At 46.1% G+C, this 24322-nt stretch overlaps 1 protein-coding gene across 4 annotated transcripts in view; it reads left to right on the top strand.

Annotated features, from left to right (window-relative positions):
* SH3PXD2A (SH3 and PX domains 2A) overlaps window positions 1–24322 on the top strand; it is a 233285-nt gene that overhangs the window by 64001 nt on the left and 144962 nt on the right. For all 4 annotated transcript variants that reach the window (XM_054276800.1, XM_054276801.1, XM_054276802.1 and 1 more), the window contains one exon: window positions 2960–3035. In XM_054276800.1, the coding sequence (XP_054132775.1) occupies window positions 2960–3035 (76 nt within the window). The remainder of the gene's footprint in view (window positions 1–2959; window positions 3036–24322) is intronic.

The raw sequence follows: 24322 nt of genomic DNA on the forward strand, positions 1-24322 counted from the left end.
TCATCCAGTTTGGCCAAAATGCACTGCCCAGCTCTGTTTTCCTGTCTGTTCAAAGCCAGCTTCATCCCTAATTCAATTCTTTGTGACTCTGCATCTTCCCTTCTTTGCTTTCATACTGGGATGACTTTACTCCAGGCGGCAGAATTGCTTTCTGATTTAGCAAACTTTGTCCCTAAGTTAACTGTCACACATCAAAGATGTGAGCAACAACTTGTGGAGACTGCCCATGTCTGAGCAGAATAACCTGGGGCATTAAGTGCAGGGTTTTTCCCATCAATCATATGTGTATTTGCAGTTATAACAAGAATAACTTCCTTTAATGGAAAAACATTTGTCACAGACAAAAGAGTTTTTGACTTTCAGATGGCTCTGCAGACATTTAATTAAGAGAACTGAAAATCTGTTTATTGGCCTTTGTCTGTTAATCATGTGAGGGAAGGGCTGTGCTTACCAAGAGGAGTTTTGGTAGTTCAGCCCTTAACTTTTTAATTCCCAGCTACTCTCTTTGTCTCCTCTTACCACAGCTGGGCTGAGGGGGGATGTTAGGCATTGGCTTGAGACACTCCATCATCTTTGGAAGATTTGGGATGTTTAATTCAAGTCCACTGGTGCTTTTTTCCTCCTGTATACATCTCCTCCTCATCTTCCACTTTGCATCCCTCTCTGTGGGTGGGAGGATACAGAATCCTGCTTTTTTAGGACTTTAACTTGCTCTGGCTTTGAATGGCAGAACTGGGTGCAGGAAAGTGCTGAGGAAGGCTTTCTGTGTCTGCTGCACTTTATTTGACTTTAACATCCTGAAGGTTCTGTGGCTTCTGGAGTGCCCCTGCCTCCCCCAGACCTTCCCAGTGGAGGCAAGAGCTGGGGTGGAAAGTGTAGTCTAGGAAAGTTTAGCCAAACCCTTCCAGCTTCAGTTTATTGTATCTATTTTGCTGATATCCACCCTTTAGATAAATAGCACTAAGTTATACACGTTGTGGCTCTCTTGATGTGGTTAAAAAGGCTTGTATTAGCCAAGCTAATCTAACTCCAAGAATAACCCTGGGAATTTGACTGTATCAGTTCCAGCTTCAATCAGTCACCACGTAGTCAAGTGAGAATTGCCTTCCTGGCTAAAAGTGTAGCAGCAGTGAAACTTGAAGTCAGTAGGTGGGAATTCCCTCCCCCTCTTTTTTTTTCCCCCCCTCTTCTTTGAAAGAAGCTCTTGCCCATGCCTGACCTCAGACACCCAGAGCTCTACCTACAAGAAAACAAAATTTCCCATTTTCAATAAAAAATCTGTCTCTGTAGGCAGAAAAGCGAGTTAGCTAACAATCCGCAAAGCCATGGTCTATTTATTTACCAGGCTGACTCCCTGATGGGGAAACATGTGGGATCTTTTAAGTCCTTCTTCTGCACAGATGTTGCTTCTACTGCCGAGTTTCCTCTTGATTTTTGGTTTGCTGTGCCATATGCTGAAAACGCTGGAGATGTTGTGTGCGGTGGAAGACGAGAAGGATTCTGCGTGCTTAAAACAAAACCAGTAAAAAATAATAATAAAAAAAAATTCTGACTGTTTTTCCCCAAGTTAGCAAAAAATATTTTTAAAAGGAAATCTGTCGAGCTAGCAAAACCCTTTTAACTTGCACAGCCTCCCTGTTGGGCATGTAGCACTGATGAGATTAAATGCTGATTGACGAGTGTCCCCTCCCTTCCCCCAGCTCTTGTTGCCACTTTTCCTATTTGTGTTGAGCTGTAGATCCTGTTGAGGTGAGGAGATAGGGATTCTGCAAGGGCAAGTAACACTACTGCTTGCTTTTGCTTCCTTGCCTTCCTCAGACATCACAGGAGATGTGGACTGTGAGTTGAAAGATGTCTCTCCTGGTGTGTTGGAAAGGAGCCCTGGGGCTGGCAGGAGCTCTGGAGTTCCCCCTGCCCGAGGGAGCCAGGGCTTCTGAGTAGGGAGGGGACACTGGGCAGCACAGAGACATCGTGCATAGGAAGCACAGGGAGAAATGAAACAGAATGTGAAGATTTGGGTCTCTGTCTTGGTAGTACCACTGCTGAATGAGAGCAAAAGATTGCAGAGGGTGAATGGGAGAGATGAGAGGCTCTGGCATTTTTCAGGGCTGGAGTTGATCTTCTTTGGGCAAGTCCATGAAGGTGTCACTAGAGCAGGTGCATCTTTCTGCCTGAGGCCTTTCAGCTGGTCTTCAGCCTCAGTGGCACTGGTCCATCAGGTCTCATCATCCAAGGATACATCATAGAGCTCCTTTAGGAATGTCAGATCAGCATGTGGCTTTCCTAGGCTGGGAAACCATGTGCTAAAGGCTGCTGGGCTGGGAGCACACCCACCTTGAGCTGTGCTTTCAGGCCATTCATGGGGCTGGCATTCTGTGGGATGCTTTGCTCTCTGAGGCCTCCTTGCCTGCTGTCCTCTATGTAAGGACTGAAGTGGAAGATATTCCCCAAAACCCCATCTCTGTCTCCCTGGGAGAACAGGAGTTCTTTCTTACTGGACAAGGGCAGTGGGTCTTTCTGGCACTGCTATAAAAGCAGAGCAGGTGTTTTATTAGATATGCTTTAATTTGGTTGCTTGAACAGCATTTTCAGCCAGAAGAGTGGTCTGTCAGATGGACAGGTAAAACCTGTTGCTGCACCAGCACTTAGCCAGGCTGTGTATTAGAGACAAGGTGCATGCGTAGCAAAAACTGGGAGCCTAATTTTAGAATGACAGCAAGGCCGGGCTCAGCTGTCTGCCTGGGCCCTATCCCAGCTCCTTTGTGCTGCCAGAAACTTGCCCTCCCTTTCTTGGAGTGAACTGTATCATACCTTTTTAAGTACAGGCTCCCCTCCAACAAGACAAAGTAATTCCTGCAGTTGCTTCTGTCTCAAACCACACACAAACCAAGAGGTCCCTTGGTCCCTATGCAAATGGTCCATGTTTCCCCCTAAGATGTTTGTTGTGCTTTCTTTGCAGATGCAGCTTCTGGACAAGTTCCCTATTGAAGGAGGCCAGAAGGATCCCAAGCAAAGAATCATTCCTTTTCTACCAGGTAATGCTGTGGGGAAAGCCCTAAATAAGATGGCTGAGAGCAGCTGGAGACTGCAGTTCCCTGGCTACTGTCTCTGGTACTTTTTGTGACCATTCTTATAAATGCCTTTTCCCTGGGAGCTCATACACACAGCCCTGTGATATCAGACCTGCACCTCCTAAAATAGCTGGCATGGTGTTTAGGGCTCTCAGGGGACCTTTCCTCAGCTGTTCAGATTCAGGTTGGCTCATGCCCTGTTACACAAAGGGATTTGAGGGCTTCTGAGGGGCTATGTCTTTGGGGTGCAGCCAGGTAGCCTGAGCTCCAGCCACCATTTGGGAGACCACTGGGGACCAGAGTCAGTCTTTGTCATTGCTAGATACTGCAGCTCTGCAGACACTGTTACTGTACAATAAGGAATGAAAAACTGGAGTTGCCCCTGCAAGAGAAAGGAAACTGAAGGAAGGTTAAAGGCAAATAGGGATTTCTGCAATGCTGAGCCACTGACCCTCTGACACCTTCTGTAGAGTGTGTGAACATGATGGATATGCTGTCCTGAGCACACACTTCTGCATAGCTTCTTCCAGCAGCAGCTGCAGGGATGGCATGGGGGAGATGAGCCAGACCACAGCGTGCTCTTGGCAGTGCAGGCTTGGCCAGCTCCCTATTGTCTGCCTGCATCATTCTGGCTGCTGGCTCTAAGCTTGGCTCACTGCACTGCCTGCCAGGATAAGTGAAGTATTTTCAGCTTGTTAAAAGGTCCCTTCTGTCTCTCTCTATAAAAAGGAGATCCCAGCTCTTCCCTTAAGGTCTGTGAAGAGAAGCTGGGATGGGAGGGCTTTGTCCTCACCAGGAGCATGCTGCAGTCCCTAACGCTCTTTGCAGGCAAAGCAGCTGCTCCAGATGTGTGGTGAGCACATCTCCAAGGTTACTGGGGAGTAGGGAATTAATAACCAGCAGCACAAATACACAACACCAGCATCAGAGCCACAGCAGGGCAGCAAGGCTGCCTGGCAGTGTCTTGGCAGCCTCCTCCTCCTCCCTTGTGGAAGGCAGTCCCAGGCTCGGGGTTTGCTCTCTGCAGTGTTCTGTGCTGCATCCAGACTCTGTAGCCAGAGGAAGGTGGTGAGGAGAAAAGTCTAAGAGTGGGCTCTCTTTGTAGCTGTACCACCAACAAACTCATAGCCAAATCACCTTATGAAACCTCTTTGTGATAAGAAGGGATACTGCTGGCCTGCTTTTCTTACTGGAAAGCATTCTGAGGTCCTTGAAAGTACTGTACAGGAGTGCAGATGGCTTCACATGAGGTGCTGTAGGAAAATCCTGTCTGCAGGTAGCATTTGTTCCTCCTGTGTAGACTGTCACTGGCCTGTTTTATTTTGTCCTAGAAAAATGTTGACTGAGTGCAGGTGGCTGCTCCTCAGCCTTTGTGCAGATCATAGTGTTTGGATGTCCTGATATATGTGTGGGTGATATTTGCAGAGGGTGAGATAAACCGCATATGCCCATTACAACACTTCCTACCCTTCCCACCCTCCAGGAACATGAGGGAGATGGTAGTGCCACATGCCCTTGAGAGGAAGAGTGATATCTGGAAAACATTTGGGTTGACTTAGTGTCCCAAAGAGAGAAGCTGCCAGAACAGAATAGACCTCAGCTGTATTTAATTTAAAATTTCTGTGATATATGTTCTACTTTTGATATTGAATCTCTGCCTCTTTCTTGTTGAACTGCTGAACAGCCCTTGTTGCTTTACCCAGGAACAAGGTGACTCAGCTAAATGTCAAACAATGTCAAACTCTGTTAAATAAACTGGCTGCCAAAATTAGAATGCGCATGGCATTTCTGCAGCTGGAGCCCTGCATTACGGAAACGAATATCTAGCTATAAACTCCCCTAATTAAAAAATGGCAAGGCAGATGTTTGTACTTAAATCCTGCTTTATGAAGATGTTATGGTCCTGCTTGCTTATTGTGGGCCTGATCCAGCCAAGCTGGAGTGGCTCTGCATGTATTCTGAGTGCCCAGGGTTTGCTGTGCCACTTGCAGGGTAGGACAAATCCCCCATCAGCTCTGGCTTAGGAAGTTGGCATATTCCATCCGGGAACTCCTGTTTGTTGGTGCTCACCTGAAATAATAATTAGAGCTTGACTGTGCTGGAAATCTTTTACCTGTAAAACCATGTAAAATGTAATGGTGTTCAGAGCCTTGCCCCCAAAGGAGAGACTGGGTTCAGCAACAGGAAGTGCACTTCTTCTTTCCTCCAGCCTTCATCTTATTTTCACCAATTTCTTTCTTCAAATGTATTTATCCTCACTTCTCCTTTACACAAATAGGACTTTCAGTACCATGAGGAGGTGCAAGGAAATTATAAACAGTGCCAGGTAGTCCTGCAGAAAATGTCCTGTGGACAATTTTGTAGTTTTGTTTTACTTTTCAAGAGTGACTTCCTTGTCTTCAGTTTTTTTTGTGATCTTTTTTAACCGTACTTTGAGTGCAAAAGTTATATTTTTGTCTCCTTTCCTCATTTTATCTTCTTCCCATGAGTTTTTCCATTCTTCTCTCTGATTTTCCTTTTTAATGTTGGAAAATCCTGCATTGGGAGTAGCTGTGCAAAAGAAAACTGCATTAGAAACTCTGTGGATTTTTGTAGCTGGTGGTAGGAAATTTTTTTCTTTGGAGGCAGACTGTGGAAGAGTCAGAATAAGATTTGGTGCAAAATCCCTCTCTAGAGCAAAAAGTTTGTTACTCTAAGAAGACATGGATGGAAAGTGCTGTTTGCATGGACCATTGTGGCTGTTGGTTGAGCCCATTTGCAATGCACTGATTTCTCCATCACCTCTCCTGCTGCATATCTGAAGAATGATCTTTGGAGTGTGGATGAGTAGTTTTTCTCCCTCCCTGTCAGGTACTTTTACATCTGTGTCAGCAGAGAAAAGGGGATGTGGATTTGGGCTCCCTTTTCCAGGGATCTTGGTAATTAATGGTAATTAATGAAGGAATTTCAGCTGGAAGAACGCTCATCTGCTGAGCTTCTGGAGACCACAGTGGCAAATGAAATGGCAGAGACAGGGCGATGCAACTCTGGGATTTACAGTTTTGCAGTGGTTAACCCAAGATTCTAGGGCTTGCATTGTTTTTCATTTCTCTTGGCACTAAGTGGGAGAGCCATCTGGAGACAAAGCTGGAGGGATGTCAGCTCTTCTTGCTCCACTGCATCTTCCAAAGTGCAGCCCTGGGGAAAACACTCTGCATGGCATGTAATCATTGTGCCCTGCTGGGCTGCAGATCCCTGCCTTGGAGAGAGGCTTGAGCTTGCCATGGCATGGAGGGCTGGCCATTGATGATGGGAACCCCTTGCACTTCCCACACAGATTCCAGCTTGATCCCTGCTGGATTCAAACCACTTTTGACCCCCACTGAAGAATCAGGAGGTTTTTGCATAGGATGTGCTAGAAGGAGAAAATAAATCCTCAATGAGAGTCTGCTCTGCAACTTCCATGCTGCCTGGAGAGGGAGACATCTTGTTTGAGGAGACTGCTTTATGTGCCTGATTCTCCTAACTCTTGGGAAGCTGAGTCCTATCCCAGGGGAGCAGGATCATCACTGCAGGCTGCCCTACCAGTTTGGCCAAGCAGCTGGAGAAACAAGGCTCCAGTCCCTGCCTCCAGTGCTTGGAGCTTCTACCAGAGAGGCACCTTCTCTCTTCCTTTTTTTCCCCACTCAGGTTTTCCTCCCCCCTTGACTAGGGTGAGGAGAGAGGAAATTGTCCATTTTGGGGTGTATGCTGCCAGTGTAGCTTGGTGGCCGTGTCCCAGGGCACTGGAGGGATGCCAGCATGGGGGATGAGATGTCACCCAGCTGCTGTCACCTCACTGTGCCCTGCTGACCTGCTTTACCCCTGAGAAGAGAAACGCTCTGGCACCATCTCAGAGGGGTCTGTGGGACATTTTCCTTTGTGGGTAGTGGGAGCACACACCGTGTGCCTGCTGGGCGTTTCATGGACAGGCAGCAGTTCAGGGCGGCAGAGATCCCTCCCTGCTGGTGGTGCGAGTTCAGCCCCGTTTTCTGCTCCTGCCGGGAGCAGAGGGTGGGAGTGGGCCGAGCTGACACCTGCCTGGAGGCCTTGCCTGGCTGCCTCACCTCTGGGCCAGGCTCCCCAGAGGAGCGCCGGTGTCTCGCAGCCGGGTTTGCTGGAGGCTGTTCCCGCAGCACAGGTGAGCCGGAGGAGCGAGGGCAGGGCCGTGTGTGAGTCAGGAGGCTGCGGGCAGGGAGAGGTTGGCGCGCAGAGGGCGCGGGCGGCCGTGGCAGCGCCGCCCAGATACCTGGGGGTGCCCCGGGAGCCTCCCCCTGGCACCTGCGGGAGCATGGGGAACAGCCTCTCGCCAATGCCGGCTGGGACCTTCCTCACCTCCGCTCCTGCCGCTCCTGCTGCAGTGGGGAAGGAGATCCGCCGATGAACTGCATCCCAGGTGCTTGTGTCTGCTGTTTGGTTTCGGTCTGAGGTGTTGGGTTTGGATTTTTCCCCTCCCCTTTCCAGTGCTGTCTTTTGGGTGAGACGCAGCTGCGGAAAAGGGCTTCGGCAGGTTGGCAACAGCAGAATTTTGTCCACGGTGATGAGAACAGGGTTGGTTTGTTTGGTTTTTTTCCTCTCACCTGTGTATATTCCAGCTTTTCGCCTTTTGTTTTGCTCCGGGCTGGAGGAGAAGCAGGGTTTTGTTCAGAGATCGTGTGCTGGAGCAGAGGTGATGGGCTCATCCTCACACAGCCAGCACTGCAGGGACCCTCGGATCCAGCCATTCATGTTCTGCCTGTGTCAATCGGGACCAGCACCAGCGAAATTAGGATTTGGCCATGTGTGATTTTGTCCAAGGTGCTGCATTTCAGCAGGGTACAGTGCATGGAAAGTGCTTTCAACATTTATTCTGCCCACCTTGGGAGGCAGTGGGATGATACTGTAAGGCACACACTGGCCAAGGAGGAGCCTTTGAACTTTTAGAGGTATTTTTATTGCAGGCCATTTTATCCCTTGGAGAGATGATTGGTAGCAGAGCATTTAAAAGGAAATGCGTTCGCTGTCCTAATTCTTAGCTGTATTTTATGTGCAGATTTCAGATTTGTTTTTGATTATTCTGTCCTTCATCCGTCTGACCAAGGGCAGCAAGTTATTAAGAAGTTATTTAAACTTTTTTTTGAGTAATTTTGAATTCCTCAGAATTTTATCTCTGACCTACTCAGAAGTGAACAAGATTGCAGCAGTTCAAAACCAGTCAAAAAGTTGCATAAAGATTAAAAAACCCAAGAGAGATCAGATAAAATTCTCTTTATCAATGCACATCTTATGTTTTAGATTAAAATATGAATTAAGTTATTTGAAACAGTGTTCCATTAATATGTAGGGGTAGTCCTACAGGCATGATAGGCATAGACACACTCACTACAGAGTCTCAGATGTCTGGTTTGCTGAGCCTTACCTGTGTAACATCAATAACCAAGATGTTCTGCTGTGCTTTTCTGAGGCAACAAACTCCCTGAAGAAAGAGGGGCTCTGCCCCCATCCCCTTCCACCACCTGCAGTAAGTGAGCATTGCAGTCCCCTGTCCCCATCTCTGAGGAGAGGTGACCCATGGCACCATGGCATGAGATGCTGTGGGCTTGAAGAGCTATGGTAATCTTTTAGGGGGCCATTCCATAATGCAGTGCAATTTCATTTTAATGCATGTATTTTACATTTTCCTGCCTGTTCTCTGAAAGGGGAGAGTGCTTCCAGGTTTAAAACCAACTTGTGTTTGAGCCTGGATATTGTGTTAGGAAGACAGCTAACAGGTCCTTGGCTTCTTTCCACTCCAGCTTATTTAGGACTTGGGTGATGCTGAGCTTCTGGTGAGCTGCCCTTCAGCAGCTCCTATTGTTTGAGTTCACAGTTTCTATTGTGTCTTTCTGTTTTCTGCCTTGCTAGGAGAGCTATTGTGGAAAATCCATCTCCTGTCTCTCACAAGAGGAGAATGGATTTCCTGTCGGCTCTGGGCTTGAAGGGAGAGCGGGGGCTGCCGGGAGGAAGCGGCTGTTCCTCCACAGGATTGATGGTTTGAGGGGAACAGGCCTATTCTTCTCTGTAGGCTCTGTGGAGATATTTTTAGGGTTTAAGTGTTTTCTGGTTGAAAGACAAGGCGTCAAGTGTGAGGTCATAGGATGCCCTAAGGCTGCTGCCTATTGAAAAAGCTGTGGAAAAGCAGAGCTGCCCACTGAGGAGGGAGCTGTAAGGAGTCCCCCGGACTGGAGTGCAGGGGGCTGCTGGCTTTGCATGCTGATTCACAGGCTGGGCCTTCTGAAGGTCTTTGGGCATTAATAGGGCATGAATCAAGGGTCTGATTCCATTACAAAAGGAAGAAAAAGTGGGAAAAAATAATGCTGGTATCTGCCCAAGCACCCAGTCCTCTTGCCTCAGTCTCTCCTGAGTCCTTTCTCAGCATACAGATCCAAAATCCACCAGCTGACAGTTGAAAGGAGGACTGGAATAGGAAAAAGCTACTGAACCTTTTTCTGGGGCTTGTATAAACCCACTCTTCTCACACAGGTTAAGAACTTGTGTTTTGCTCAACCAAAAACTACCTCTGGGCACAAATCAGCATATGCAAATCATGATGTGCCTCTCATTAGACTACTTGAATCTCCTGATGAGGATTTTGTAATGATCAAGCCACGGTTTCTAGGGAAAACAAAGAATGAAAAGGGATTTGGGTCTGGGTTTCCTTGAAGCCAGAGCTAATGGGGGTTATTTATTTTTATTTTGTAGCTCTGGATGCTAGACTGAAAGGCCAGGGAAGGTTTTCAGTATAGTCTAGCTGCCTGGACTCCTTGGGGAAATATACAGACGTTTTTCCTCAGAAATTAGTTGGATTTTGATTCTTGTTTTAAAAGGCAATAAATAAACACGATTATAGACTTGAAAAGCAGTTTGACCTGCATTGGGCTCGTTGTTTCCTCAGGCAGCCATTCCATATGAGAGTGCCCTCTACTACTATAATTACTTTTTAAAAATAACTCTGCAAGTCTGTAATCTAAAGTGGGTGGTATGTAGCAAGTCTGAGAGCATTCTGCATTCAACCCACAGACTGGGGAGAGGGTGACTTTATATAAGGGCTTGCTTGTCTTCCTCTCCGGTCTGAAATCTGACTTTTTCCCACAATCCATCAACAAATGGCCCATACAATGAAAGTGCTTTTTAACACAGTAGTCAAGCTTGCCAGGGACTCAGATGGCTTTGCAGCCCACAGGCTCTAGATATTCCCTCTGGATATTACTTATCTACCTAATCTTGTCTTTGTTGTGTTCAAATTTAAGTTGCCTAGGCAATACAGGAGAGAAGAGCCCAGCTGAGATTCAGAGCTAAGTAATAGTCTAGACCTGTGTTTGAATCTGTTTTCAGCCCACTTTGCCTTTTGGCTGGGCCAGCTGATTTATTTATATACTCACATGCTTAAAATAGGTTGTGATTATTTTTTTTCCTGTAGATTGGAAACAATGAACCTGGGAATTTGCTGCTGGATTCCTCCTACTTTATTTTCTCTATCTATTGAGCTTTTTAGGTGGTGATGTTCTCTGGTGTGGTGTGTTTGCAGACCTCCCTGCTCCACAATGCAGCTTTTTCCAGGCTCTCATGAACATTGTTGTTACTCATAAGGGGATCTTTATACTCAGGAGCAGAGTGAGGGGATACTGCAGGCAGGGATTTGCCAAAGTTAATCTGTTTTCACTGTAATGAAATAACCCATGGCCATGTCTACTCCCCTGTGGGATTTCTTTTTTAGAGTTTAGTCCAATTTAAAGGGAAAGCTGACGTAGAGAGAAGGAAATAACGTGGGAATAAGAAAGAGGAAACCAGGGGTAGGTAGAAGAGGAAAGGGAAGTCCTAGGAGTGAGAAATTCAATCCTCTTGAGCTTCTTCCATTCAGAGAGGTGCTAATACAGGCCCCAGGCTTGTAGGCAGTATTGAGTTAATTAATGTTTGCCCTCAAATTTCCGTGGGTCTGAAGTTAAGCACTTGCACCATGTCGTTTTCTATCAGGGTTTTGCCACCTCTAAATAAAGAGCAGAAAGTTACATTCCTTCTGCTTTTACATCCTAAGCATTGGCAAGTTCAGGCTTGCAGGGTGCTTCTTGTATTCAGAGCTCTGAACGGCACAGGGCTGACCTGGAATAAACAAAACATCCACAATCTGGTTTGCCCATGATGGGATTTGACTGGTGTTTAGGCTGGTGGACACACTTCACTTTTTCACCGAGTGCATTGTTAGATGTGATTCCCACCAAATTCTTCCAACTCTTCTCACCAAATGCTGGGTAGTTTGGTGTTGTCTCAGGCAAGGAGTAAAGCCATCAGGCTGGAGTACAGGAGAAAGGCATTTGGGCCTATTCCCAGTGGGCAGTGTCGTCACGGCTGGTCTATTTAAGTCGTTAGATGTGGAGAGCAGAAGGAAGAATGTTCCTGTATTAATCTCGCCTCCCACAAAACACAGCAAATGCAGATTTGTGTGTTTAGCAGATTTCCTCTTGGGAAAAGAAGTCTCCTATAGATAATAATCCTTTTAGCAACATCTCCAGTGAACAAGGCTTTGTCCAAAGAACAAAGAAGAAGTCGCAAGCTTGAAATGTGCCTGAATTTCCTGAGTGCGCTCGCCGCTGTGTGCAGGCAGGAAACTCCGTTAGTCTGCTTTGGATGTTTGCTCTGAAGCGGCATAAACAGACTGTCAGGTCTCCTGGGATCCTGATCTGACCCGTGGACCAGGGAATAGGGGTTCCTCTAAGCTCCTGTGGTGGCTGCCACAGTCACAGGCAGCTCTGTGGCCACGTCCCTGACTGTCCCATTTCCCCTCTGGCCATATCATCCGAAGATTCTGGGTGGATGCAGGGGCCAGCAGCAGAGGTGAGTGGTGCAGCTACAGTAGACCCAGCACATGTGAGTGTTAAGCTGCTAGCCAGCAGGGAACTCATTTCCTGCACAATTATGGAAACAGCTGATCTGTGACATTTTAAGAAGGGGAGAAAATACAGGGCAGGGGAAGGAAGGCCCTGGCTACGTAAATATTTACTCATGCACAATGCCCCAGCCACCGTCTTCCAGGGGCTGGGACAAGAAGGGGTTGCTTGCTGCTGGCTCTGGCACGTGGTGACAGGCGCTGGGGGAGCCACCAGTGGGCTGCCTGCAGCTGGAAGGAGGACACTGTCTGCCAAGCAAAAGCTGCTCTGATGGAGTGTGATACTGCCCTGCTTGACCCACCTGCTCCCTGCAGCCTCCCACAGCCAGGAATGTGCTGCTGGACCACTAAGAGCTTGCTTGAATCACTTGCCTGGGCCTCCTTTCCCATTTGTTGGTGTAACAAAGCCAAGGTAGTGAGATAGCCCCGCTGGTGAGGTAACTGGCACCCCTGCTCCTTCCCAGAGAGCAGAGCAGCCATGGAAAGGGTGTTTGAGAAATGAAGGCAGGGTAATGCTGCTGCAGGCTGTTGAGGTGTCCAGGATCTGGGGGCTGCAGCATCTTGTGTGATGCCATCCCACGTCACATGCCCACCACCAGCCAGGTCTGAAGCAGACACGAACTATGTTGTGAGCAGAGGAGGCACATTGGAGGCACATCACTAGATCTGATTGAAAAGACCCTTGGACACAAGTCAAAAAAAAGACCCTCAGAGACAGGAAAAGGCTTTTCTTGTGGTCATGGCATTGTTCAACCTGCTGTAATACTTGTTTTCAATTTCTTTCACTAACGCTAGACAAAAATGTTGTTTTTTCCATTCCTGTCAAAGAGAGGGTGAATTGCCTCTCTTTGGTCTGTAGATACTGCTGAGTTGTCATTGCATTAGCCTCCCTTAGCTGTGGTGGTGACTGCAGTGGTATCTGACCACTCAGGCATTTCTGAAGTCCCTCCTGTGTGTACCCAGCAGGTCAAGGGAAGACTCTGGTGTGCTTTGCTTTGTCCAGTTTGTGTTTATAGCCAGGATTGCATAGTCTAAGCCTTGTTTCTGCAGTGCAGCAGGCTGAGGTGACTGACAGCATGTGTGTGAGGAGATTCAGTGAGTCCCAGTGGAGTGACACCCGTCCGCTGGTGAGTCTTGCTGGATTCTGCTCTCAGAGCTGTCTGTGAAACCAGGAGAGTTGGAAGAGGTGGGATTCAAAGATTTGTTTCATGGAAGTGGTTGATGTTGCCCTCCAGCCTGTTGCCCTCCACCCCTTTCATCAAGGAAATACTGGCTAAGCTCACTCCCCAGAACATGCACCGTCACTCGGTGAATAAACACAGGGGATTTGTTGTGGGTTAATTCTGCTGCTGGAAATCAAACCCTGTTCGTGGTCAGATGACATCTTTTCTCTTGGAAAGGGACCAAGGTTAAGAAGACAAGGAAGGCAGGTTAGTTGAAATATGTCAAAGTCTCTTGGGTGTAAGTAAAAACTATAAATAAAAACCTTTTAACTTGGAAAAGAACTTTAGAGTGATATGATCAGGCTCAATTTAGTCCAAATATTGCTTTATGCCATTAAGCTGTTATCAGGTTTTGATTCAACTGCAATGGTTTTATGGCTTCACTTCAGTGGGAACAGTTGCAGCCTTTATGCAAGTGAAGCATTTCCCCTGAAAGGTTTGCAGGGAAGACTGCTGTATTGTGCAGGAACCTGGGAGTGAAACTGCCTGGAAACCAATAGCTGGGAAGGTCACCTCCTCTAAATATTTTTTTTTTCCTCTCATTCCAGTGTAACTACACAATCTAAGGATTTATATGGTGAACAATGAGGGGATTTAAATGAGGTTTAGTTTTACATTCCTGTAAATGAATCCTCAAAATTAGTAATAGAAGCTGAACATTTTTACTTATTTCCTCTTAAGCTGCAAACATGTCTGATTCAGCAGTGTCTTGAGATGATTTGTCAGGATGAGAAAATAAGTCACACCACTCTTCCTCTTGGATTAATAGAGAACAAGAATAATCCTGTACTCATAATATTATTTCAGTTGGGCTTGCATAATAGCCTGGAAATGGTTATACTCAATGCAATGCTTTGTAATAATGATGTTTCATCCTTTGAAGTTAAGTTAGTTCATGTCACAATGTCAGATCTGCACAAATAATAAAACACACACCCCTCCAGTTTTTCTTGACTAGCCTTCATTTTCTGGTCCAAGTTTTGCTACAGTCAATTACAAGATAGTGGATTTTAGTGCTGTTATCCACCTCCATCACAGCCCAAAAAGTCCCATCTCACATTTGGTGTGTTTGTATGTCAGTGTGTGGCTGAGGGTTTAGGAAGATTGTGGTGTTTCTAGGAAGTCTTGCTGTGTGCATGCCTGTGCTCAAAGTCTCTGCAGAGCATGAGTAATTCCACCAAATCATTGTAACTGACCCTCTCCGTGAGCCAAGGTTTTCCAAGCATCTGGGCCCTTGTTCCTGGCTTTCATTAAAGAAAGTGAGAGAAATCAGGCCTCCCATAATTACTTACAATCTGTGAGCTAGGCACATATGTAAATATTTTCAGGGTCACAACTTAGCTCTTTACTTTTAATATACTGTGTTATTAGTAATGGGTTTTGAAGAGATTGAAAATCCCACCCATAAGTTTCTGTAGTGTCAAGCCTGCTCAGCCTTGACCTCTGCTCCCAGTGGTATCATTGGATTTACTGTTGACTTCAGGAGGAGCAGTCACAGCGGGTCTGAGTGCTTTTGAAAACCTTTTCCCTGTGTTTTTCTGTGTAAAACCCATCACTGTAGCTGCCAGATTATACCATACTAGGGTTTAAAATGACTTAAGAATGAAATCAGACTGATAAAAAGGCTAAGTTGTAATAAAGCTAAGCAAAGTAAACTTGCTTTCTTTCTAAGACAAAGCAGCTTTCAGAAGGTTTTAATTTTCTCTGGCCCAAGTGGAAAAGCAGTTGAGTTTGGTTCATTGTGTGCATGTGTGTGTGGACACTGCTGCACCAAAGCCCAAGGTGACATCCTGCATCCACTGCCATGCAGCCTTACCTGTGCACGTGGGACCAGGGGAGCAGGGCTGGAGCCCACTTTGGGGGCTTGGTTTCAATTTCTCTCTGTCCCTCTTGGAATCTTGGGAATCACCAGTTAAGCCCCTGTTTAGTTACTAATTCTGCCCAAGATGTGTCACTAGCTTTCCATGCTTCCATAAGTTCTTTACAAATAGGAAATGGAAAATCTGGGGGCTCAGGTAGAGTAAATGGGGTTCAAATCTACCCCCAGACTCTCTGCATATATTGTGCTGGGGAAGAAGAGAGACAAACTAGAATTGCTATGTTTCCCAGTGTAATAGAAGAATAAATGCATAAAACATTGTATAGCACTCAAATACTGCAGCAGTAGAGTCCTGCAGTTACCTATGCCCTGACTGGTGGTGTTGCTGTGTTAAAGCTTCCTTGCTCACATTTGTTTGCAGAGGTCCTCTGGAGCAGGGTGGTCTCTTGCTGTGAGAGTGATGATAAATACTTAGCTTTTATGGGTTAGGTTATTCCTCACAACTTGTTCTCTGCTTCACTGGAGGTCGACTGTACTCATCATCTATTTGGATGTTCTCCCCTGGGCCCACTTTTGTTTTTTTGCAATTAAACCAGATCCTTTTTTCTGTGGTGTCAGCAGATAGGAGTGTTTCTCTAGGCAGCCTTGAAGACAGAAATGTGTGGGCAAGGCTGTTGCCTCTCTGTAGCTTTCTGCTCCTCCTCTCCCATCAACAGCTCCCTATGCACGATACTCGCTTCAAGGGTGGTTGTGTCCTGTCTACACCATCCATTTCTTGGTTCACCTCTCCTTGAAAAGAGAGTCCAGATGTTATAATCCTCTTGTAAGCCCTAAAACTGGCAGGATTTTTGTGTTTGTTTCCATCCTCCTGTTTTATTTTCATAAGCCTATAGTTTGACTTTATTTCTCTTAAAGGTCTCTGGGCTGAGAGATTGCTATTCATCCACTTTTAATTAAAGCAATGTAGGGAATTAGGCCTTTCACAGGGGTGGTTCTGCTGATGCCTCTGACTGTTTTTGTTATTTTTTCTCCCATCTGAGCAAATGCTTGGAAGTGTGAGTTGGCGCTTAAGCTTTTTAATTACCAGAGAGTGAAATTACTACATTATGGTGAATCGATTCTTTTGCAAAGGAAAAACTGTTTCTTGGCTGCTGCTGTGTGCACTGGTGTAACAAAGAGAGGAGGGTTCACTGCTGCAGCCTCAGAGGGTGGGAGGGTGGTGGATGCAAGGGGGGAGTAAGGATTTGGGCATTAGAGCACTGGGGCATTTGGTGACCTGTGATTTTTGCAATAGGATTTTGAAGGGGTGGAGGTGGTGGGAGCCCCATCCCTCACCCTGGCAGTATCCAGATGTTTCCCACAGGAGTCTGTTTTAGGTTAGGCTGCCAAAGGCACAGTTTCTCTTGACATTGGTACCACTAGAAGAGTATGGATGTAGGACTGTGGGTGTCTGGAGAGCCAAGCACTTCCCTTCCCAAGTGATTTATAGTACCTCATTTCTATTCTGTCCTCCTTCAAAGCAATGCTCTCAGGCTCATGAAACAGAGCATCATGCCAGCAGAGGCTGGTGCAGGCAGGGAACCTCCCATTGGCATATGGGAGTCACAAACTGGTCTTTTTCTGTATCTTGGGGAAGGCAGTGAAATCATCCTCCCTAAGAACAGGATTGTTTTGGGTGAGCAAGTGGAAGATCGCAAGAGCAGGTCTCAGGCTGACCTAGGGAAGCAGCTGGCTTTTCCGCCTGGAGTGTTCGAATTATTGCAGAGTAGTTTTACAGTGTGAAAGGCTCCAGCAGGAAATTTTCAGAAGAGCCCAAGTGTCATCTGACCCTGACTCCTGTTTTCTGAAGTGTCAATGAGTTCCTGGTGTGTGTTTGTGCATGTGTTTGGAAATTTGACTTCTGTTTCAAATTGCTTAGCTATTGTAATACAATGGAAGGAAAGCTATCACTCCAAGTGGCAGTATGCTTGCAGGAAAACCTGTATTTACCCGTGGACCCTTGGGGAGAGGGGATAATCCTCTTCAGTCTCATTAACTTCTGTCTCTTGCTTCTGTCCTTGCACGTAGCTTGTTTCCGGCGCAAGGACTCGGCTTCTCTTGGCTTCCTCAGCCCCATGAGCACACAGGTTCTTGTGCTGCTGCAGAGCAGCCACAGTGGGTGTTTGTGTCCCTTTTTGGAGTCCTTTGGGTCCATCTCAATGCCAGCACGTGATGAAGGGACTGTCAGGCTGTCCCTTCCCACTCATCTTTTTTTTTTTTTGCTGTCCTCTGTGGCCTGGAATGGTTTGCTGTCCCCAGGGGCTCACTGATGCTCCCTGTGTTTCTGGTCTATGCAAGGGGCTCACTGATGCTCCCTGTGTTTCTGGTCTGTTCCCAGGGGCTCACTGATGCTCCCTGTGTTTCTGGTCTGTGCCCAGGGGCTCACTGATGCTCCCTGTGTTTCTGGTCTGTCCCCAGGGGCTCACTGATGCTCCCTGTGTTTCTGGTCTGTGCCAGGGGCTCACTGATGCTCCCTGTGTTTCTGATCTCGTGGCACAGCCCGGCTGGTTTCTCCCTCACAGCAGAGATGCTGGCTCCGATGTCACTCACTCACTTTGGTTCTGATCCCTACGAGTCACAGGGCCAGACTCTGTTCTCATTAATGGCTTTTCCATTTGGAAATACCTGCTCCCCTTTCCACAGTGTTTCCCTATTGCAATGTCTTGAAAGGGCCAAGAAATTTTTCTTTTCCCCATCTGCAATGCCTGGGGTTTGTTGGGGGCTCTGGGTTTATGCTGTGGTTTGTTACTGATGCAGGTTTCCTGGGGGTTATAAGATGATCTAAAGCAATCTGATTGGTTGAGCTGACTTAGAAGTGACCCTCCTGAATCACTCCCAGGGGGCTGAGCTGTCTCAAGATCTGACTGCAGGACACTGATCTGCTTGTCTTTAAAAATAAAATATTCTCTATGTCCTGAAATCATCAGAAATTTGTTAAATTCTTTGTTTTTGTATTTCCAAAAAGCTCACGTTAGTGCCCTCTTTTTCAAGTAATAGTTATTAAATTAATTTCCAGTGCAGTATCTGAAATACACCTGACTTTCCCTCTTGGCACATGAACAAAAATTTATAAAATATGAGCTAAAATAAGCAATGTGGAAAACAGTCATCCAGAGAAAAGTTTTAAAAACCTGCCTCCTGAACAACACAAACACCTGTGAAAAAGATCCATCTGGTACTTTTTCTGGATAAAAAGCATAAAGAAACTAAGGTGGTAAGTACGACCTAAAGTTTTCTTCAAGTCCTAAATGCACTGAATGTGCATCCTCCTTTCTTGTTGTGGTGCACTGGAGAGGTGGTTTTGGATGGCCTCAGGAAGTGAGGACTCTCCACTTTGGGGATCTGTAGCTCCAGGTTAAACAGACTTCCCCAGTAGTGCCATAGGTAGAGCTGATTGTACCATGAATCAGGGTAATGGATTTGCTGGTCTCTTGAGCTCTCATGCTGTGTTTCTGTGATTTGGTTCTTTGGAGCTACACGCTGAAAAGATTGTCATGAAGATTAATTCAGAGTGTGTGGCAACTGGATGTGAAGGGGTTGTAAGGCTAGTTTGTGGATGTAAGATCTCAGCCTCAAAAAGAGGGATTTTAGTCTACCCTGTAATAGAAACTTGTCAAAATGTAGTTTTTTTCCTAAGCTGCTTCTGGTTTTTAATCAAAACTTCATGATTTCTGGACAGCACCACTCTGATTTGTAAGTGGCACCCGTGTAATTTGTGTCACCACAACACCAGTCCCTCAGCTGCCTGTGCTCTTTCAAGTGTACCTATATGAATACTGCATTCAGAAAGCCTTCTGTCACAGAGAAATCATTGTAGCAGTTGCAAGAAATAGTTTTATTTCCTCCTTCTTGTGTGTCTAAAGGAAAAAGCCCAATCTTTCAAATCCATTTGCAGCCTCATGGTTTTATGTAACTCAGCAGGAAATACTCTTTTGTCTGTTTTGCAGATGAGTGCAGTGGAAGGTTCTGCTGCATCTTGTGGGCTTTTGGGAGCCTGAAAAATTTCTCTGCTGGTCTCCACTGGTCCCAGTTTCCTTCTCTTTCCATACCCATCCCTGCATTCACAGGATCTTAGTAGCAGTTGTATCTGGCCCACCATTGCTGTGGCAAGTATAGCATCACCAAGCTGCTGAGCAGGCAGCCTTTGATGCTCTGTATTTCTCACAGTCAGGTAATTTTGTGGTATGACTTTGTTTTACACAGGTACCCAGTGTTAATTCAGGTGCTTGGCACTTCCCTGCTATTTATTAACTTGTTCAAAAGCCACAGTGGCATTTTGGTTGTGAACAAGTTTATCTCAGGGACTGTCTTGTGTTTGTACTGTGTCTGGGACTGAGGGTTTCTGCTCTGGGAATAAATACTTTGGAAAATATCTTTTTGTTCTTTGCAAGAGAACCACTCTTCTTCATCTGTCTCCTCTGCCCTCACCCTGCTGGTTGGGAAATGGCATTTCCACCCTGTTGATGCCAAGAAGGAGACCCACTCTTACCCTGCACAGGGAAAAAGCGAGGGCTGGTTCTGCCTAAATCAGCATGGAAAAATATAATGCCGGGTGAGACTGAATTCCATCCAAACATAAATAGAGTAGCATGCCCCAGAATATCTCCTTGGTCTAAATCTTGCTCAGAAGTCGAAAGTCCCAAGTACCAATAAAGTCACTGACTAATGAACATTGCTCAGTTCCTTTGGGTGCTTGGCTAGGGGCACTCATAGTTTCCAGTCATACGATTACTCCTTTTCTACTTTAAGCCATCCTGTTTCCCTTTAGTCTTTCAGCCTTAAAGAAATATTGAGTAACTCTGTGTTCTGCTTCTTAATGGCAAAGTCAAAGGATTTCAGAGACATGAATCTTTTCCTGCTACCTGGAAACACCTTCTTTATCTCAGTGCCAGCTGATGTGTTAGTTTCCTGGTTTATTTTCTGTCACCTTTTCCGAGTCTCTCTTTCTCACCCCTTTTCCACTGGAACCATAAACAAGTTGGGATTTTCCAAGAAGTGGAGATGAATCGGCACCAGGACATCTGCTCTGTACTATGGGGTTTTGATGATGAGACAGGGAGGGATTAAAATCTAAACCTGAAGTTTGGCAAATTATTTCAGTAAAAGCTTTAGGGAAGGCCAGCCCCAGTTTCTGGACAGCTCATTCTTGACTGCCAGTGGAGGTACAAAGAACAGCCAGCTTCCAGACGAGTCCTTAGCCTGGCACATGAGGAACCTTCAGTTCCTTGTGGTGTCTTGCAGGAGTTTACCTGCAGGAGTAAATGTCTACATGGTACATGAGACCTGTGAGTGCTTGAGCTGCCATTGACACCTTGTCCTGGGTCATTCAGAGCTGCAGCACTGCACCAGCATTTAGTGTCTTGCAGCATTTGATGTCACCTCCCAGCACCCCGTGCCCTGGGTTGGCTTTGGATGGGCTCTGCTGAGTGGTGTGACTCTTTGCAGTGACTCTGCTGAGAGGTCTTGCACTTCTGTACCAAATGGAGCTCCTGGTGTTGTGATTTCACATATGCAACCATTGCCTCAGCTAAATTCACTCCTGTTGTACCTGAGATACAGGTACACATCTGAGAACATGACTCTTTTGGAAGTTGTGTGACTTGGAAACTTGTATTTTACACATTCAAGTCAGAATGTAGGTTCATGGTGGCTTGAGCTGACTGTCTGAGAGGCAGATGAGCCATTTCACCTGACCTGGGTCCAGCTGATCTGTGTTGGCTGGAGTAGGGATATGTGCTGCCTGCTTCCTAAATCCAATTTCTTACTTTTCACAGAACTTACACCAAAGTATATGTGGACTATATAGCAGCTGCCACTGAAATTTACAGGGATGTAGTTTCTGCAACAATTATGTACAATTCCTGACTCCTGCCCCAATCTCATTCTGTGGCTGTGCCATGATGGTATATTTATTTCATCATGGGAATTGCATACAAGTATCACCCACCAGTGAAATGCCTTCCTCTGTGGAATTTAGCACAGTGAATCTTAGATGGCAACACTACACCTCAGATTGTAAGTAGGGATAAAGAAGAAGCCCACATCCAATTGACCATGGCAAATCCAATTCAAACTGCAAAGGGATATTTTTCCTCCCATTAGGCAGAATGTGATTAATTTCCCATGTGGAAAATTGTTCAAGACAGAAGTGCTCGTAAATTATGGCTTAAGAGATCCTGTTACTTCCAGATCCATCAAAACCCACCATGCCTCCCGAAATAGCAATAAGAAGATAATTATATTAACAGCCTTTCTTGTTATTTGATGTATGACTGATATAAGCTGTAAGGTTATTTTCTGCCAGTTTGGAGCCTTCATTTAATGCTTTGCCATTGTGGACATTAACAACAATCCTTGGTTTCTGACATTTGAAATAAAAATGTTACAGAAGAGTTTTTAAAATACGGGATTGAAAGCTAATTGGTGTCAACGAACCTACATTTTTAAACAATGCATCCTCTGAGGACGAGGACTTAAAAACTTCCTATCTGAAAAGATACATGGACTTACTGGCAGGGATTCTTGAATGATTTGGTTTAGGAAGTGCTAGTGACATAACTAACTTGGCTGGTCATGAAATTCACTTAGGATACTCAAATTGGGAGCTGACTGGGAAACAGTGGGGGAGGATCTCATAATATCCGTGGTAAGAAGGCAGTTTGGTGGTGGTAAGCACAAAGCCGGGGAGAGAAGAACCATTTCAATCTAGGAAGGAGATTTCTGTAGCTCTGAGGGTGTTTTCCTGAAAACTGCAGCTCAACAGTCAGCAGCAGTCAGAACGCCAAAGGTGGTGTTAAAAAGAATTAGGCAAAGAATGGGGAACAAAACCCAGAGCTTCAGCTGTGAAAATCCAAGATTTCCCCACGTTGTGAGTACTGTATACAGGTCTGTGTTGCCTCTCAGAAAATGTACATAATAAAGTAAAGCGCTGAGAAGAATGACAGAGGTGATTACAGAGGGGAATTGGCTTTTGTAGAATTGGAGTAAATAGACTAAAAGTCTTCAGTCTTGAACAATGTGATGGTTGGGATAGAGCAGAAGTTTGTGAAATCACCAAAAATTTGGGAATGAGGAAAACATGATTAATTTTATTTCTCAGAATGCAAAAACCAGGTGCAGCCTTTGAAATCTGAAAAGCAAGCTTAAAGTGAGCAAAAGGAAGTATGAAATCACAAGCTGTGTGATTAAATTATGAAATTCTTTTCCAGAGGACTCTACAGGGACCACAAAATCTGTAGGTTCAAAAATGCACTTGGGCAGTTTCCGTAGGATGAAGCCAACATTGGTTGCTAAAAGTTCTTTTCTAATTCCCAAAATGTGTGAGCTCTGCTGTGCAGGAACAGAAAGAGTGTATCAGGAGAAGGATCCCATTACATGTACCCTGTTCTTGCCTGTCTTCTACTGTCCAATCTTGTAGAGAGGGAGCTGGGTTACAGAGACCTTTTTCCCAACCAAATGCAGCACTCCTACACTGCTGCAACAAAGTGGATTAAATCCTCCATCCCTTTTTAGTGTGTAATAACCACTACTGGAGCTGCATTCTTGAACTGAGCTGAACACATAGATAGTGATCCTCCATCTAGAGCTGGAGGAGATGGCATCTGTCCATTCTTGACCTTCTGCTGGGAGACCACAAGTCTGCAGGCTGGACCACCTCAGAGGGGTTACCTGAGGTGCCCAATAGTGTGACTTTGTAACTCCATCCAGACCTGAATAGCACTGCACACCAGGACACAAAGGCAGACAGCATTTGGGGAGCTGCCATTCCTGTGTGGTGGCACAGGGAGAGAAGGACAGGTTTGTTTGTGGGGTGGATTTTGTTTGCAGCCAGTCCCGTTTGGCGGCTCAGTGTCTCTGTGGCTTCAAATGCAATTAATCAGGGCCCAAAAGGGTAATTACCAGTTCACATTCCTAATTCAGATTTCTGTGCCTATTCATGTTAGTGTTTTTTCTTTAATTTAGCAATAAAGTTGGGGTTGTTTTCATGTTTTCATGCTGCTGGCCAAGTGATCCTCATTAAAAATAAAAAAATAGCAAAACATTCGTTTCCAGTCCACCTTTTTTTTTTCTTCTCCCTGGGAAATGAGAAGCCCATATTAACTGTGAAAGGGAAACAAAAGTGTGCATGGTCCTAGGGTCCTGGTGTCACCTTGGCTGAAGACACTTCTTCTTTCATGGGGTGAGTAATTGCTCAGAGCATTAATCTCTGAAAGAGGCTTTTTATTCTGCAGTGGGCAAAGCTGTTGACTTCTGACAGTGCTGTTTCCTCCTTTGATCACACATAAGCACCTTGCTGAACCCAGAGAAGGCAGCCAGGGAAAGCTGGGGTTGCTCAGCATCCTGAGGTGCAGGGCAGCAGCTCTGTCCTCTTGCAGCCTTAACACTGCATTTTCTTGCACGTGGAGGAACTGAGAGGAATTTTTCACTGTCCTCCACTGTCTTCTGGCAGCAGCAGGCACTGCTGGTGCCAAGTCACACTTGAGCATAGTTTGCATTGAGTGGCCTGAGCTGGGAGCAGCTGACGTGCTCACACACAGAGGAGCTGGCTGTGAAGGAGGGTAGTTATCAGATAAGTAATTATAAAATCATTTCCCTGTTCCTGTGCATCGGCTGAGCTGTGATAAGTGCTGGTGTGAGCGCTCCGAGCCGTGCAGCCGAGCTGGAGCAGTGTGAGTGAGCTTTGCTGTCCCTAGGAGGCCAAGGGACCAACACTGGCTCATGTTGGTGCAGCCCATGTGCCACATGGACCATGGTGTCCCCTGCCTGCCGCAGGAGTGGTTACCCTGGTGCATGAGCAGGGAGGCTGGAGCAGTAGGGGATGTTTCATGGGCAGGAGTTAGAGAGGAGGTGCTGCTGGGTGGCCTGGCCACAGACCTGACCCAAAGGCTGCTCCATCAGGCAGTGTGATGGGGTGGGCTGACCTTGGCTGGACAGCAGGAGCCCATAAAGCTGCTGTATCACTCTCCTTCTCAGCAGGACAAGCAGGGGGGAAATAAGATGGGAAAAAACAACTTGTGGGTCAAGATGAAGGCAGTTTGATAAAGTGAAAGCAAAGGTCACATGTGGAAGCAAAGGAAAATGAAAGATTTATTCTCTACTTCCCATCAGCAGGCCGTGTCTGGCTGCTTCCTTGGAAGTGGAGCTTCATTATGTGTAATGGTTACTCTGGAAGACAAGTGTCATAAATAATGAATGCTCCTCCTTTCTCCTCCTTTCTCTCAGCTCTGACTGCTGAGTTGATGTCATCCAG

Source organism: Melozone crissalis, unplaced genomic scaffold (assembly GCF_028551555.1).
Source record: "Melozone crissalis strain CALT ecotype California unplaced genomic scaffold, PUWL_Pcris_2 ptg000019l_1, whole genome shotgun sequence".
Lineage (NCBI taxonomy): Eukaryota > Metazoa > Chordata > Aves > Passeriformes > Passerellidae > Melozone > Melozone crissalis.